The 14066-nt window shown below is 37.9% G+C and overlaps 1 protein-coding gene across 10 annotated transcripts in view; it reads right to left on the bottom strand.

Moving 5' to 3' along the window:
• plekha7b (pleckstrin homology domain containing, family A member 7b) overlaps positions 1 to 14066 on the bottom strand; it is a 470220-nt gene that overhangs the window by 56708 nt on the left and 399446 nt on the right. For all 10 annotated transcript variants that reach the window (XM_043705777.1, XM_043705778.1, XM_043705782.1 and 7 more), the window contains 4 exons: positions 13334 to 13414; positions 10780 to 10929; positions 7217 to 7318; positions 3580 to 3688 (listed from right to left, as the gene is read on the bottom strand). In XM_043705777.1, the coding sequence (XP_043561712.1) occupies positions 3580 to 3688; positions 7217 to 7318; positions 10780 to 10929; positions 13334 to 13414 (442 nt within the window). The remainder of the gene's footprint in view (positions 1 to 3579; positions 3689 to 7216; positions 7319 to 10779; positions 10930 to 13333; positions 13415 to 14066) is intronic.

The raw sequence follows: 14066 nt of genomic DNA, 5'->3' as shown, positions 1-14066 counted from the left end.
GTCTGAGGGGGAGAAACTTGGGTCAGGAAAAAAAAAGAGTTGTCCTAAACTTAAAGAATAGTAATTACAATGAAGTGATGGCGGAACTTAACTGGAGTGGACTGTGAAAAGAGGCAAAGGCTTCTCAGGAACAATGGCAGATGTTTAAGAAAATAGTTCATGGCTCAAAGCAAAAACATATCCCAGTGAGAAAGGAGGATTCTCGGTCTGGAGTATGCCAATCAGGTCATTGGAAGTTAAGGATAGTGTGATGAGACTGTGCCTTTTAATTCCGTGCTGGTTCTCTTGCAGAGAAGTTTTGCATGGTGTTGTTGGAATGTCTCCTTCAGACAAGCAGTTGGTAAGTAGCTTTTGAGTTCTCCCTTTGTGTTTTTTTTAAATCTAGACACAGAAGAGTCATGAGTGGGTAGGGTCAGGACTCACACAGGCCTATAAAGGCTTTTAGTTTTGCTTTCAGTTCATTAGAAGGTTGCTCGCTGATTTGTGAACTAAAAAGTCAAGGTCCCAGCTGCTAGAGTCTTCGACAGTGTGGCTTCCTCTTAAAAACCAAAAATGACAGACTCTTTTTGTCTTCTGGACTGGAGAGAGACAGCACGAGAACCATAACTGTTTTGCTAAATTGAATTTTTCCAAAGGGTGCATTCATGGAATGCTATCGATATGGAAAAAGTTGATGATTAGTGGTTAAATAACACTGTATCTTGTTAAGTATTTCAACAGAGTTGGAGATATGTCAACTTATCTTCTTTGTTTGCTTTTAACTGTGTTGTAATAGTGAGTTTCGACTAAAGCCTAGTGGTGGACCAATTGAGTCACATTTAGAACATAGCACCTTACACTCACCTTTAAGGAAATATACAAGTTAGGGTCTAGGCTACCTCCTTACAATACTTTGATGGTGTCTGGACTGGTCCATAAGAATAGCATCAAATTAAAAGCAAAAACATACAATGTGGCAAAGATTAGTAGCAAGACAGAGGATGAATATAGTTTTTTAAAAAAATCAAAAGATGACCAATAAACTTTGAGGCTAAATGTGCGAATAATGTTAGGATGGTAATATTAACACGAGACTCGCTAAATTTATAAAAAGGAAGAGGGGGGCCCAAGTGAACACAAGACCCTTTGAGATCATCGCTGGGGAAAGCATGGGGGAAAAGAGGAAATGGCAGAAGAGTTGAATAAATGGTTTACATCAGTCTTCTAAAGATATTTACAGCATTCGAAAGTTACAAAATAATCAAGGGGCAAAAGGGGGATGAGTAAACGAATACAATAACTATCATGAGAGAAAAAGTCCAAGGGAAACTAAAAGCTGATAGGTCCTCTAAGCTTGATGGGATGCACTCTAGGATTTTAACAGGAAATAGCTACTGAGATAGTGGATGCACTAGCAGCAACCTTCCAAGAGTTCTTAGATTTTGGAAAAGTGCAGAAGAATCAGAAAACTGCCAATGTAACATCTTTATTCAAAAAGAAGAAACAAGAAATACAGAATAACAGGCAAGTTAGCTTGTAAAGGGGATCAAGGGATGATGAGGAGAAAGCAGGAGAATGGGATTGAGAAACGTATCAGCCATGATTGAATGGCAGAACAGACTAAATGGGCTGAATGGCCTAATTTCTGCTCCTGTCTCTTATAGTCTTACATCTGTTATTGGGAAAACATTACATTCTATTATAAACAACGTAATCGCAGAGCATTTCGAAAGACGTAAAATCATGGCTGACAAATAATCAGAACACATACAGGGGAAGCGGTGGATGCAACATATTTGGAATATCCAAAAGGCTATTGATAAGGTATCACATGTTAGTTACTTCATCAGTTACAAACCCATACAATATTTTAGCTCTGTTAAAGGATTGGCTAATTAATACAAGATACATAGTTGGAAAAAACGGGTTTTTTTCAGGGTGGCAACCGTAATTAGTGGAACGCCACAGGGATCAGTGCTGTGACCACAACTATTTACAATATGTGTTGATGAGGAAAATCAATGTACAGTAGCCAAGCATGCGTATAGCACAAAAATAGTGGAAAGGCAAATAGTGACAAAGAGTCTGCAGAGGGCTGTAGACAAGCTAAGTGAGTAAGATATAACACTGGAAGATGCAAGGTTATGCACTTGGGCAGAATAAAGGATCTGCATATTATTTAAACAGGGAAAGACTGTAGAAAGCTGCAGCAGAGATAGATTTGGGAGTCCTTATATATAAAATCACAAAAAGAAACCATGTAAGTTCAGCAAGTAAGAGGGAAAGCAAATGGAGTGTTTGCTTTTATTCAAAGCAATATTATGGAATATAAACATCTGGAAATCTTACTAAAATTATACAAGGCACAAGGTTAGATGACACCTGGAATATTGTAAACAATTTTGATCCTCTCATCAAAGGAAAGGTATATAGGCATTGCTGGCCATTCAGAGAAGGTTCACTAGGTTGATCCTAAGTATGGTGAATATGTTTTGTAAGGCAATGTTGAATAGGTAGGTTTGTACTAAATGAATTTTGAAGAATGAGAAGCAAACTTGTTGAAACATTTAAGATTCTTAGGGACTACCTTTTCTCAGGTAAATACAGAGAAGTTGTTTTCCCTTGTGGGACAGTCTAGCATCAAAGATTATAATCTCAGAATAATGGTTGCTCAGTTAGGTCAGAAATGAGGAAGAATTTCGAGGGTAGCGAATACATAGAACTCTTTACTGCAGAGAGCTGTAGTTGTCATTATGTACACTCAAGGACAAAATAGGGAGATTTTTGATCAGTCAGGGAATCAAGAGTACTGGGTGGAAAAAGTATGAAAGTGAAGTTCAGGAGTATTAGATCAGCCATGATATCGTCTAGTGGATTAGACTGGAGGGGTTGAATGACCCACTTCTGCTCCTACATGCTGTGATCTGAAAAGCTGGGTTCTTATGAGTAATGTATTATAATATGGAAATATACCTAAAATTGTAAGATAGAATGCATTAACTTTTGTGTACCAGTTTTGAGCTCTCTCACAAATACACTATTTAAAATGCATCTCATGTCTTATTGCCATTATTACTACACTGAAATCCCAGCATGAAATTTTGTGCTGAAGCCTCTCATATAGGGCCACACTGACAGCATTGTGAGCGAGAAGCAAAAGTGCTGGAATGTGAACCATGATGGTTCAGTGAAGGAGCTCGAGTCACATGGGTCTTACTCTACTGTCTGTGGGGAGCATGTATAATATAGGTGATGACTAATCAGTAATTTGTAAAACTGTAAAATCATTTTCATTCACAGTCCACCACTTATTTCCAAAACATCTCTTTGTAGATCAAAAAAAATCTAAAATATGACAAATGACTATCACAACCAGGAAAGGTTTGCAGGGTTTTCACGTATTGTATACTTGAAGTAATTTGTATATGACAAGATCATACCAATTTTAGTAATATGATTGACAAATCAATTTAATTTGGAGGATTGTCAAACAGAACGTTCTGCTTTTCTTCAAGTAATGCCATTTACCTTCCTGGGGTTAACTTATAGTAGGAAGGTAAAGAAAACGGTGCACTAACAAGTTTCAAAACTTGCACTCACCAGGATTCTGAATAGATTCAATGATCATTTTATAGTTGTTCTTATTCACACTGAGGCCTGCCATGACATCCTCAATCCTCCTCAGATCCTTTCTTATCCGTTCTTGATCCTGAATTCAGAAAAGCAAGTCATCAACTTTACAAGTTCAAGGGAGACAAAGCAACATGTGCCCGAAATTAACAACATTTTACCTGGATATTTGTCAGTACAAGAAAACCGACATTCAGTTCAAGTAACTGAACGACAACTATGGATAACAAATAGAGAACTAAAATGAAAACTCTGTTGATAAGTCAATACCCATCTGAGCATTAGGGTCATTTAAAGCAGTATAACTGTTGCACCATATAAACCCAACAAATTCGAGCACTGGTCTGAAGATGATTCACAGGAGGGTTTTAAGGTAGCATTTGATGTTGAGTCATGCAAGAAAATGTTAGGTAGCAGTAATCTATCCAAAGGCAAGCAATGCTCATTTTTCCCAGGCCTTATAGTCTTCTGTTATCTTCCTCAGTTGTTTGCAGGACCATCCAATTTTCAAATATGTATGATGTCTAATATCCTCATTCTTGTTCTTTCCCTCTTTGTATAGCCCTCTTATCATCCTTCAACCCATTCCTTCAACAAGTTCTCTTACTTCAGAATATGACACTGATGCCTTTTCTTGACTATCTTCGCTTACAACTTTCCCTCTATCATCAGCCTGAAAACTTCTTTACTATCCTGTGTACTTCTAAGTGACCCATTTCAGAATGTTGGATGCCCACATTTCAGTACATACAACATGACTCTTCAAATCACAACTTTGAAAATTTTCTAAAAATCTCTACTTATTCCCTTGTTGAGCAATTTTTGATGTTTAAAGAAAGGTTCTTTACAACTGATATTCTAGTTCCGATTTAATTTTTAATAGTAACCACCTTCAGAACAGATGCTTCCCAAGTAACTAAACTATAAGCCTATTACAGCTGTGGACCACTCCTATTGAGCTCTACTTTCACACCATTACATCTGAGAATCTTCATAACTTTGGTCTTCTCTATGTGAATGTTCATTGCCAATTTTCACCAGTTCACTCACTTGTCCATTATTATCTCTACGTTTTCTGCTGTCTTGTCCACCAAGGCCTTCACCAATTGATATTCTATGTTGACAGTGTTCTGTACTTCATTTGGTGTTTTTTTTATAAAAAGAAAATTGCAGTCTCTGTACCTTGCACTCAATTACACTGGATTCATGTTCATTAAATACTATGAATTTACCAGTGATTTCACAGTCCATTCCAGGCACCAATCATTTCTTTCTCCAGTAAGCGCTGATCATTACAAATAGTTGCAATAGCTTTTACCAATTCATCCAGTCAAAAATATTTTCATATTCCACAGAGCAGATGTACACTTCTCATTCCTTACATTTTATGCTGTCATCACTGCTATAGCCGAAGTCTACAAGCTTTTGTCAACAAAAACTGATGACACCTGCTGTACCTTGTTTGCTTAGGAATCCACGCCTTTTGCCAACATTTCTGAAATGAAGCACTTAACAAAAATAAAGAATTCTCATGCCAATGCAGGTGCAGAAGTGGCATAGAACACAATTTAGTTGCAAATAAAGTACAAGTTCAGCTCAAGGGAGTCAATGGGAGAAATTATCCCAACACAGCAATTTTATTCCAGAGTGTACTTTTTGATAAATTATGTGCTCATCACAATTATACCCATTTTATAACCCATGTTTTAATATTAAGCTCTTGAATATCAGCTAAAGCATAGGTCAAATTTCAGGATAAACTGGCCTGAGCTGTACTCTAATATCCTTAATTGTAACTTTGAAACTGTATCTCCCTCAATAATAGCGAAATTTATATCCTTACAGATTAGAGGTCTCAGTTAGAAGTACTAAAGTATCTGTGGCGAATTGACCTTCATTAAAGTATTCACACGCTCAGTTAGACATTGTTGCTAAACTTGCTTTCCCAACATAACTAGATAACAGGCCACAACTAAAACATTGTGCAAGAACAATTTCCATTGGAAGCATTGAATTTTCTATTATAAACAAACCCATTGGACAACTGCAAAGGCTGAAGCTCCTGGTCCTCTGAATTTCCTTACTTGCCTTGCAGCTGCACTCTTCTGTCCTTGAATACCAAATAAATATGACAACTTGGATCAAATTCTAAAACTAGAAATAGGTTTTGAAGCCAATCCAAAGCCACTTGGAATATACATTGGAGACACTCGGGCTTTGTTGCTGGAACAAAAATGCTCTAACAATTAGAACATTTAAGACTCTGACAGAAGGAGTGCACTGATAACTGATCCCAAATAAGTATAAAATACATAAATGTGTTGATATGTTCACCTCAATGGTGGGACCTGAATGGGACTGGCAGGTGCCTGTGATATTATGAGCCTGTCACCAGCACCAGCCATTCCATTTAGATGAAAATAGGGTTCTTTCAGTCTTTTTGGAGAAGGTCTTCCCTCTCTTCCCCAAATACCATGAATTCCCTTGGGTCTTTATTCTACCCTTTGTTTCTCCATTGCCTCCCAACTATGAATGAAACCATCTATGAATAGAAAGTCAGCAGAGTTCAGCCCAAAGAAAGGTAAACAAATACCAGTTGTGGGTGTTCAGATTCAGTAACATTTTGTAACTTTCATGTACAAATGAAAAAATATATCCGAATGTCTCTACAGTCAGACAGATTGAATGCACTATTTGAGTAAGAAAGTCTATGTTTTTGTTCTGTGCAAATTAAGTTAGCTTGTAGTTTACATTAAACAAGAGATCCAAAACTGTAACCTCATTAAGCAAGTCGGGGCAGGCTTTCAGGAGCACATAAAACTAGCCAACATAGTCTGACTTACAAGAAGGCACCCGAGTTAAGTGAAAAGGGAGAAAGTGAAATGAGGTGTACTTTAACTTGTGTTAAACTTTTTCAGTTTTAGGAATTGAACCTTACTCTAAAAAGAGAAAAAAAATGAGATATGTACCAAGCATTTGGTACGTAACTAATGTCTACTGTACTCCAACAATTCAAAATAATCCAGCAACTGGGAGCAAAATATATAAAAACATAACTGAATTTAAAATTGATAAAACAAAATATACAAATAGATGTGGAGAGGATGGGATAATCTAGGAATCATTCTTTAAAAACCAGGAGTCACCCATTTAAAACAGACGCAATGACATTTGCCCCACCCCAAAATCAGAGGGTCATGAGCCTTTGGTATTGTGCTTCAACCAGATTTTCAGGAACAGAGTCCTTGAATATTTTTAAAGATGAGGTACAGAGCTTATTGTTAGGCAAAGGGGAGAAAGGTTATCAGGCACGTGGGACTGTGGTTTTGACGTTACAATCAAGTCAGCCATGATCTTATTCATTGGTAGAGTAGGCTTGAGAGACTTAATAGCCTACTCCTGCTCCAAATTCACATATTATGCAAGCAAATAACTCATTAAAATCATTAGCTTCCAGCTGCAAACTATGTACTTCTGAGAAATGAAACATGCCTTTTACTCGTCGTTTATTCCTCAAATTATTGAGCTTTTTCCAACTTTGTTATTTTGAAAATAATCCTTAGCTGATCATTTAAAACAAAACACAATTTCTATAAAATGAGCTTGCCTGGGGGCTTGGTGCCATTTTCAGGTATCCAAGGATTGCTTCCTTGAGCTGGTTCACATCGTTTTCCGTCTGCTCATATTCTTTCCACGCATTTTCCAATTCCTGCAGACAAATGATACATGAGTTTGTTAAATTCCACAATGTAATTGGTGAAACACAAAAATGGATTAAAAGTAGGTTTCTATTATTTTATTCTCCTATCTCATGGAATGTTTTTATTGACTTTTCCCACAAGGCACAATTAACACAGAAGTAAACAGAACCACAATCTACTTTTCTAATCCCAAAGCTCAAAAGACAGCACACAATATTTCAGAGATTACTTCATCTAAAACCTTTCCTGTTTTATAATTGATCCATTTCTCTACAGTTCACGAACATTTAATAAATGGCTTTCCTTAATGCATACAGTAATCCATTTAGAAATATCCAGCCAAATATTCTTAGACCTTCCTGATCCCAATCAACATATTACTGATGATTGAATTGCTGAGAGTAAAGGGGATAATTACAGCACTGAGCTTTTATTCAATATCAACTTATGTACATTAAGAATCAAAAGAAAAAGCTAATTTATTCTCTTTTTTTAAAACCATGAAACACAGCAGCCAGTAGGATGTGCAGGAAGTCAGGCAGGAGACCTGTTTTAAGATCCCTGTCAACCATGATTCATCCCCACTATGAGGAGTGCCAGGTTAGCCCACAATTGAGTCTATTCTTCACGTAACTAAGCATGATTATTTAAATAAAAGTTGTCCAAACATTTGACCTCAAAAGGATTGCATTACTTTCCTTAAAATGATTTGAGAAAGAGCCATTGACTTGATCAAAGTGCAGTGTGTTAACATAGACCAAAGAGTATACAAGGAATGTAGCAACTCAATTCCAGTTCTTTTTCAAAGGAGTTTATCTTTTCATCTTCAGTTCCTTGACCTTGGTGATTCCATTCATGTATTTGCTACTATGGAGGTTCTTCTAGCTCCAGGCTTGCTTTAATTTCTGAAGCAGAGCCCAAACATTACTTTGAAGACAAGCAACATGTTTGAGCTGAATGGTTTGCTAATCCATAAAGATCTTTAGACATTTCCCAGTCAGCAAAAATGCTGCTAATTCTCACTGAGTTTGGCCTTGGAGGCATCACAACTGCTCCACACCTGATCAATCATTTTCAGTTTAAAATAACCCATAAAATATTTAGTTTCTGAAAAGTTAGAATTGAAGGCAGTGCAATGGTTTAGACTCAATTGTGGGCTAACCTGGCACTCCTCATAGTGGGGATGAATCATGGTTGACAGGAATCTTAAAACAGGTCTCCTGCCTGACTTCCTGCATATCCTACTGGCTGCTGCGTTTCATGGTTTAAAAAAAAGACTGCAGAGGAAACAGAATCAGTTGATCCTCTTGACAAAGGCCAACTGTAGTTCAACATTGAGATCCTGAAGTATAGGGCACAGGAAGGAACGGCAAAGAATCAAAATATCGTCATTGTAGGATATTCCATAGTCTAGTGGACAAAGGCATTTCTGCAAGTGTGCAGCCCACATGGTAAGCTGTCTCGCTGCTGATCAAGGTAAATTATATCGTTGAAAGAGCATATAATATTCTCCACAGAAAAGGAGATAGCCAGAAATTGTTGTACATGCAACACCAATGATTGTGTCCAGGGATTGAGGTCTTACAGTTAGATTTCAGGAGCTCAGAAGGAAGTTAAAAGAGTAGCACCTTGTAGTGTCTTGTGCTAATGAGAGTAGAAACTGGAAGGAAGGGAGGATTAATGCATGGTGCAAGATGGAAGGCTTCAGATTTGTGGCCACTGGGACCAGTTTTAGGCAAGAAACACCAATTCAAGGGGAGGAGACCAGAACAGTATTGGTATAAATATCTTCATATGAATGTTCACTAATATCACTGCTAAGGATTTAAACTAAATTGGTTGGGAAATAGATACCAGTGTATTAGTGTGGTAGGAGGAATAAGTTGCATAAAGGACAGAGTGTTATTATACTTTAGGATGTTTAGAATAAGGAATGGTACTGTAATAGATGGGACCAGACTATGGGGAATACAAAATCAGGTTTACAATGCATGCATGTAAATTCACAAAGTGTGGTTAAAAGAGTGGATGAACTGTGAGCATAAACAGCTGTGTAAGAATATCACATGGTAGTTATTGTTGAAAAATTACTTAAAATTAGTGAGTACTAACCACTAAAATTTAAAAGATATGAAGTATTCAGAAAAATGCAAAGTAATTGGGCGGCACGGTGGCTCAGTGATTAGCACTGCTGCCTCACAGCACCAGGATCCTGGGTTCGATTCCCGCCTGTCTGTGTAGAGTTTGCACATTCTTCCTGTGTCTGCGTGGGTTTCCTCCGGGTGCTCCGGTTTCCTCCCACAATCCAAAGATGTGCACATCAGATGAATTGGCCATGCTAAATTGCCCACAGTGTTAGGTATGTAGTCAGGGGTAAATATAGGGTAGGGGAATGGGTTTGGGTGGGTTTCTCTTTGGAGGGGTGGTGTGGACTTGTTGGGCTGACGGGCCTGTTTCCACACTGTAGAGAATCTAATCAAATGAAGGCAGGCTGGCAGTTTGATGAGGAAGACCTTGTAATGCTGGAATGAGAGGACATGGATCAAAATGGGCAAAGAAAAATCAAAGTTTGAGTAAAGAAATAAAAAAAGCATTACTATACCACTGGAGATAGTCCCTATCTACTTGTTCCTCCATATTGCTCTCACTATTTAATGGAAATCACCGACATACGCAAGAATTTTGTAGTCATACCGGTAAGCCTTAATTACTCAAATATTAATTGGAATAATATTAGAATAAGCATAAGGAAAGAAATGAATGTGTGAAATGTGTTTGGGGCATTTCCTTGACCAGTATGAAGGTGTTCCAAATAAAAGAGGAGATATTGCTGAATTTGTTGCTGGAGAATTATTTGAGCTAAGTGAGCCAAGTATATATGGGGGAAATAAATGTGTTACAGTGTTCACTGTATCATATGGTTCGACTCATAATGGAAAAGAGCAAGTAACAACCTGAAGCCAAGCTTCTACATTGGCAGGACGTAGGTTTCAATGGTATGAGAAGTAACATGGAACATAGAACCAAAGGCCGACAGAAACCATTGAAATGGAACAATGAGTGATCATTGAGTAGATATTTTAGGTAAAGGTGGTACATGTTATGTTATATTGCAGAAAAACAACAACTTTGCTTTCTCTATCATTAAATTTTATGTTGATGCTGACAGGTGAAAACATTTTGCTCATTTTATTAAGCAAGATTGTTACAGCAGTTTGAAGATTTCCATAATATCTAACAGGGTTGCACAGGCACATTTCAAATGCGTCTTCTAGCTGAAGTTATAGTTAAAGGAAGACAAAACTGATTTTAAAAGCAGCCTGATAGTGCAGGAGTCATATTGCTTAACTTCTGTATATTTGTGTGTCAGACACAAACTCATATGACCATTTTTACATCTGATATACTAAAAGTGTTACTTTAGCAGACCATACAAGCTACAACAACTAGTTAGGTGAATTACACTTACTGTGCAGACTTTGGAAATCTCAGCTCGGATTTGAACCAGATCCTCTTGTAGCAGCCGCTGTTGATAGGCAATCTTCTCAGTATGAGTTGGCTGTCCTTTATATTGATCCAGTTGTCTGTGGGTTACCTCCAGTACTGATTCAAGCTTGTCCTGAATAAACATGTCAAATCAGAACTTGCAGCAATCATCACCATTTCAGCAAAACCTAAATGAAAGGACATGTCCTCCGACACCTCTAAGATACATCAGTAATCAAATCCTATTATTTTGTTTTGCGTGGGATGGGGTGGTGGTAAGGCAGATGAGTGGGATGTGGATAGGCAAAATCATTTGAGTCACTGCCAGAGTCAAAGGGTAGGATGGCAGGTCTAAAAGAAGCAGATGGAGGTTGGCACCCAGTGGGTAAAAGATTACCAAGACACCAGGAAGAACAAGTAGCCTAGAGAAAGCAGAGTGGCCTTTTAGGTAGCCAAGAACTTAATCAAGTGAGATGTCAACCTGGAATGAAATGAAATGAAAAAAAACTAAACAGCAAGATGCAGGAGTGATAGTGGTGATACAGAGTTGGGAAATGGAGGTTCAAGGCTCAGGTCAAACTATGTGTGGGGTCTGACCGGATACAGAAGACTATTTGAGCATGATCAATGTGACATGAGAAATGACTTGTTAGTAAACAGATGACCTTTTATCCTTCCTTCAGTTCTCTATGTCAAATAGATTTTAAAAATTACAACACTTGGTATAATGTTCAAGTAAGCAACTGTTAAAATACTGGCACGTAACTTAAATCCAACCAACTCAAAATCTGAAGCAGACTTCAAACCAAGACCCAAACCCAGGCGAAGCTGTCCTTTCATTAACATAATTCTTCTGCTGTGGATTTACTGGATAAAGGTACCTGCAATTCCTGCGCCATTCTCATACACTGATGGCTTTCTGGTTGAAGTGTTGGTTTCTTGCCTGTCCCAAGTTAAAATGGGTTTGTGACTAAACATTTAGGACTTATACAAGTGTCGCCAATCCTCTGCAGTCATCAATTTCAATTACTTGGATTACTGCACTCGAAGTCACAATAAAACTTATCAATTTACTATCAGTAGTCTCCGTTGAACTGTCATTATTGTGCTATGTTTTTTTTTTGTTCCATTCTCCTTGAAGCAAGCAAACGAATCACAATAAATCAGTATTGTTTATTTAAAGTTCCAGAGCAGAGGCCAGTTCAGTCTATGTACGGGGAGGCAACGGCCTAGCAATAGTATTGCTGCACTTTTAAATGTTCTGGGGACCCAGTTTCAAATCCTGCCACAGCATTCAATCGAATTTGAATTCAATAAATATGTGGAATTAATATCACCATAAATCCATTATCAATTGTTGGAAAATCCCATCTGCTTCACTAATGTCCTTTAGGGAGAGAAACTATCATTCCTACCTGGTCTGGCCAACATGTGATGCCAGACCCAGAGCTATGTGGTCTTGACTGCCTTCTGGGCAATTAGGGATGGGCAATAAATGCTGGCCTAGCCAGTGATGCCCTCATCCCATGAATGAATTAAAAACAAAGTATCACATTTCGATAAGTGAAGACAGGATTGGTGCTGGGGTTTCATGATTACCATTACTGATGACTACTTTTGATTACAGATTCAGTGAATTAACAACTAAATTTCACCAACTGTCATCTTGGGATTATTCTTACTTCTGAATAGTGTGTCCAGGCTTTGGAAGGGTAGTCCAACAGTGTCCATTCACACATCAGTTCACTCACTATTGGATTCTCCCAGATTTTCGCATTAGGGACAGAAGCTTGTCAGAACCGTTATTCCATTTCTATTATCATTTCCTACTGGATGATATTATATATTATACTAATTTCTTGATCATTGATTGAATATATCACAGAATGGAGTAGAGGCACATAAACTAGGAAAGTCCTAGATTCAAGTCAAATTATCTTTAATAGTCCTCACTATTGCAGTGCATATATGTGGAGACTGGAAAACTTGGACAGTGAGTTCTTTACAGTCAAACTGTTGGCCATCTTATCTTTATTTATATATAATGGCAGAATATACAAAGTGCAGTCAGTAAGTAGTCTTGAATAACTTTCAATATGAACCACCATTGAACATCAAGGTGATTAGGTCAATACCAAGAGGTGGTTTTTGCAGACTGAAGGACATAGAATTCAGGGGTGATGGTCTCAGGACAGTCTTTTTTTAATTAGTTGGGTTTTTTTTTTTAAATGTGAGACATTGGGAGACATTTCTTTTATTTGGAACTTCTATCAATCCCAATTCCTAGAGAGCTGCAAAAATGCTCAGCCCATTATTCAATTTAAAGTGAAGAACAATTAACTGGGGAGACAAGGATTCAAGAGACATGGGACTAGGACAAGAAAGAAGGTGCAGAGGTTCAACCATTAGCTTATTGAGTGACAGTATTGGCTCCAGGAGCACAATGCCTACTCCTGATTCCTAATCATACACTCCAAAGCACTTATTTTACATTTGCAGTATTTGCACTGTTCTTTTTGTTTCTCTTTGCAACATACCTTATCTGCTTTCAGTTGCCGAACTTTGGCTTCCAGATCTTGAAGACTTTTGTCCCGTTCACAAAGTCTGCTCAGTTTAGCCTACAGACAGAAAGAATGAATATTTATCAAATGGAAATGGAAATGTACACAACGTTTTGGCATCGTTAGTGACACAGTTGCAAGGTGAGATTCTATCACCGCCAGTCTGAAGAGTAAAACATTTAACCGTACTTAACATGAATTACCACAGCAGTCGCTACATGATAGACCATCACTTTAAGCACAAAGCTGGTGTGAGCTCACTTAAAAGCGAATCTGCCATGATCCATGCCATAAGCCTGTGCCGGTTTCCTTACTAAAATATACTGTAAGCTTTACAACAAGTCCAACATCACCAAAACTGCTGCAACCAAGAGGTTAGGACACTATCCTCTATCTGACCAGGTGAAGCAAAAAAGAATTTCAGCAAAACTGGCAACCTCATGAGAAACAGTCATCCACTATATCCAGCACTGTGTATGAGGTTACACGTCCAGGAATTGTTGCAATCCACGGACCACCACTGAATATTTTCACTCAAAACCTCCTTCTACATTTTGATGATTAAGATTGACACACACATGGACATGGCCATCTTCGGCCTCTGAGCTTTTAGCGAATGTTAAAAGAGAAACAACCATTTAAAAAAAAACTTTCCAAGCTTAACAAACGCAAATCTGCACTCTCTCTCTTTCGTTCCTTTGTCCATGTT

Source organism: Chiloscyllium plagiosum, chromosome 16, assembly GCF_004010195.1.
Source record: "Chiloscyllium plagiosum isolate BGI_BamShark_2017 chromosome 16, ASM401019v2, whole genome shotgun sequence".
Classification (NCBI taxonomy): domain Eukaryota; kingdom Metazoa; phylum Chordata; class Chondrichthyes; order Orectolobiformes; family Hemiscylliidae; genus Chiloscyllium; species Chiloscyllium plagiosum.
The sequence above is the reverse complement of the archived record's forward strand: the minus strand, read 5'-3'. Positions and strand labels throughout refer to the sequence as shown.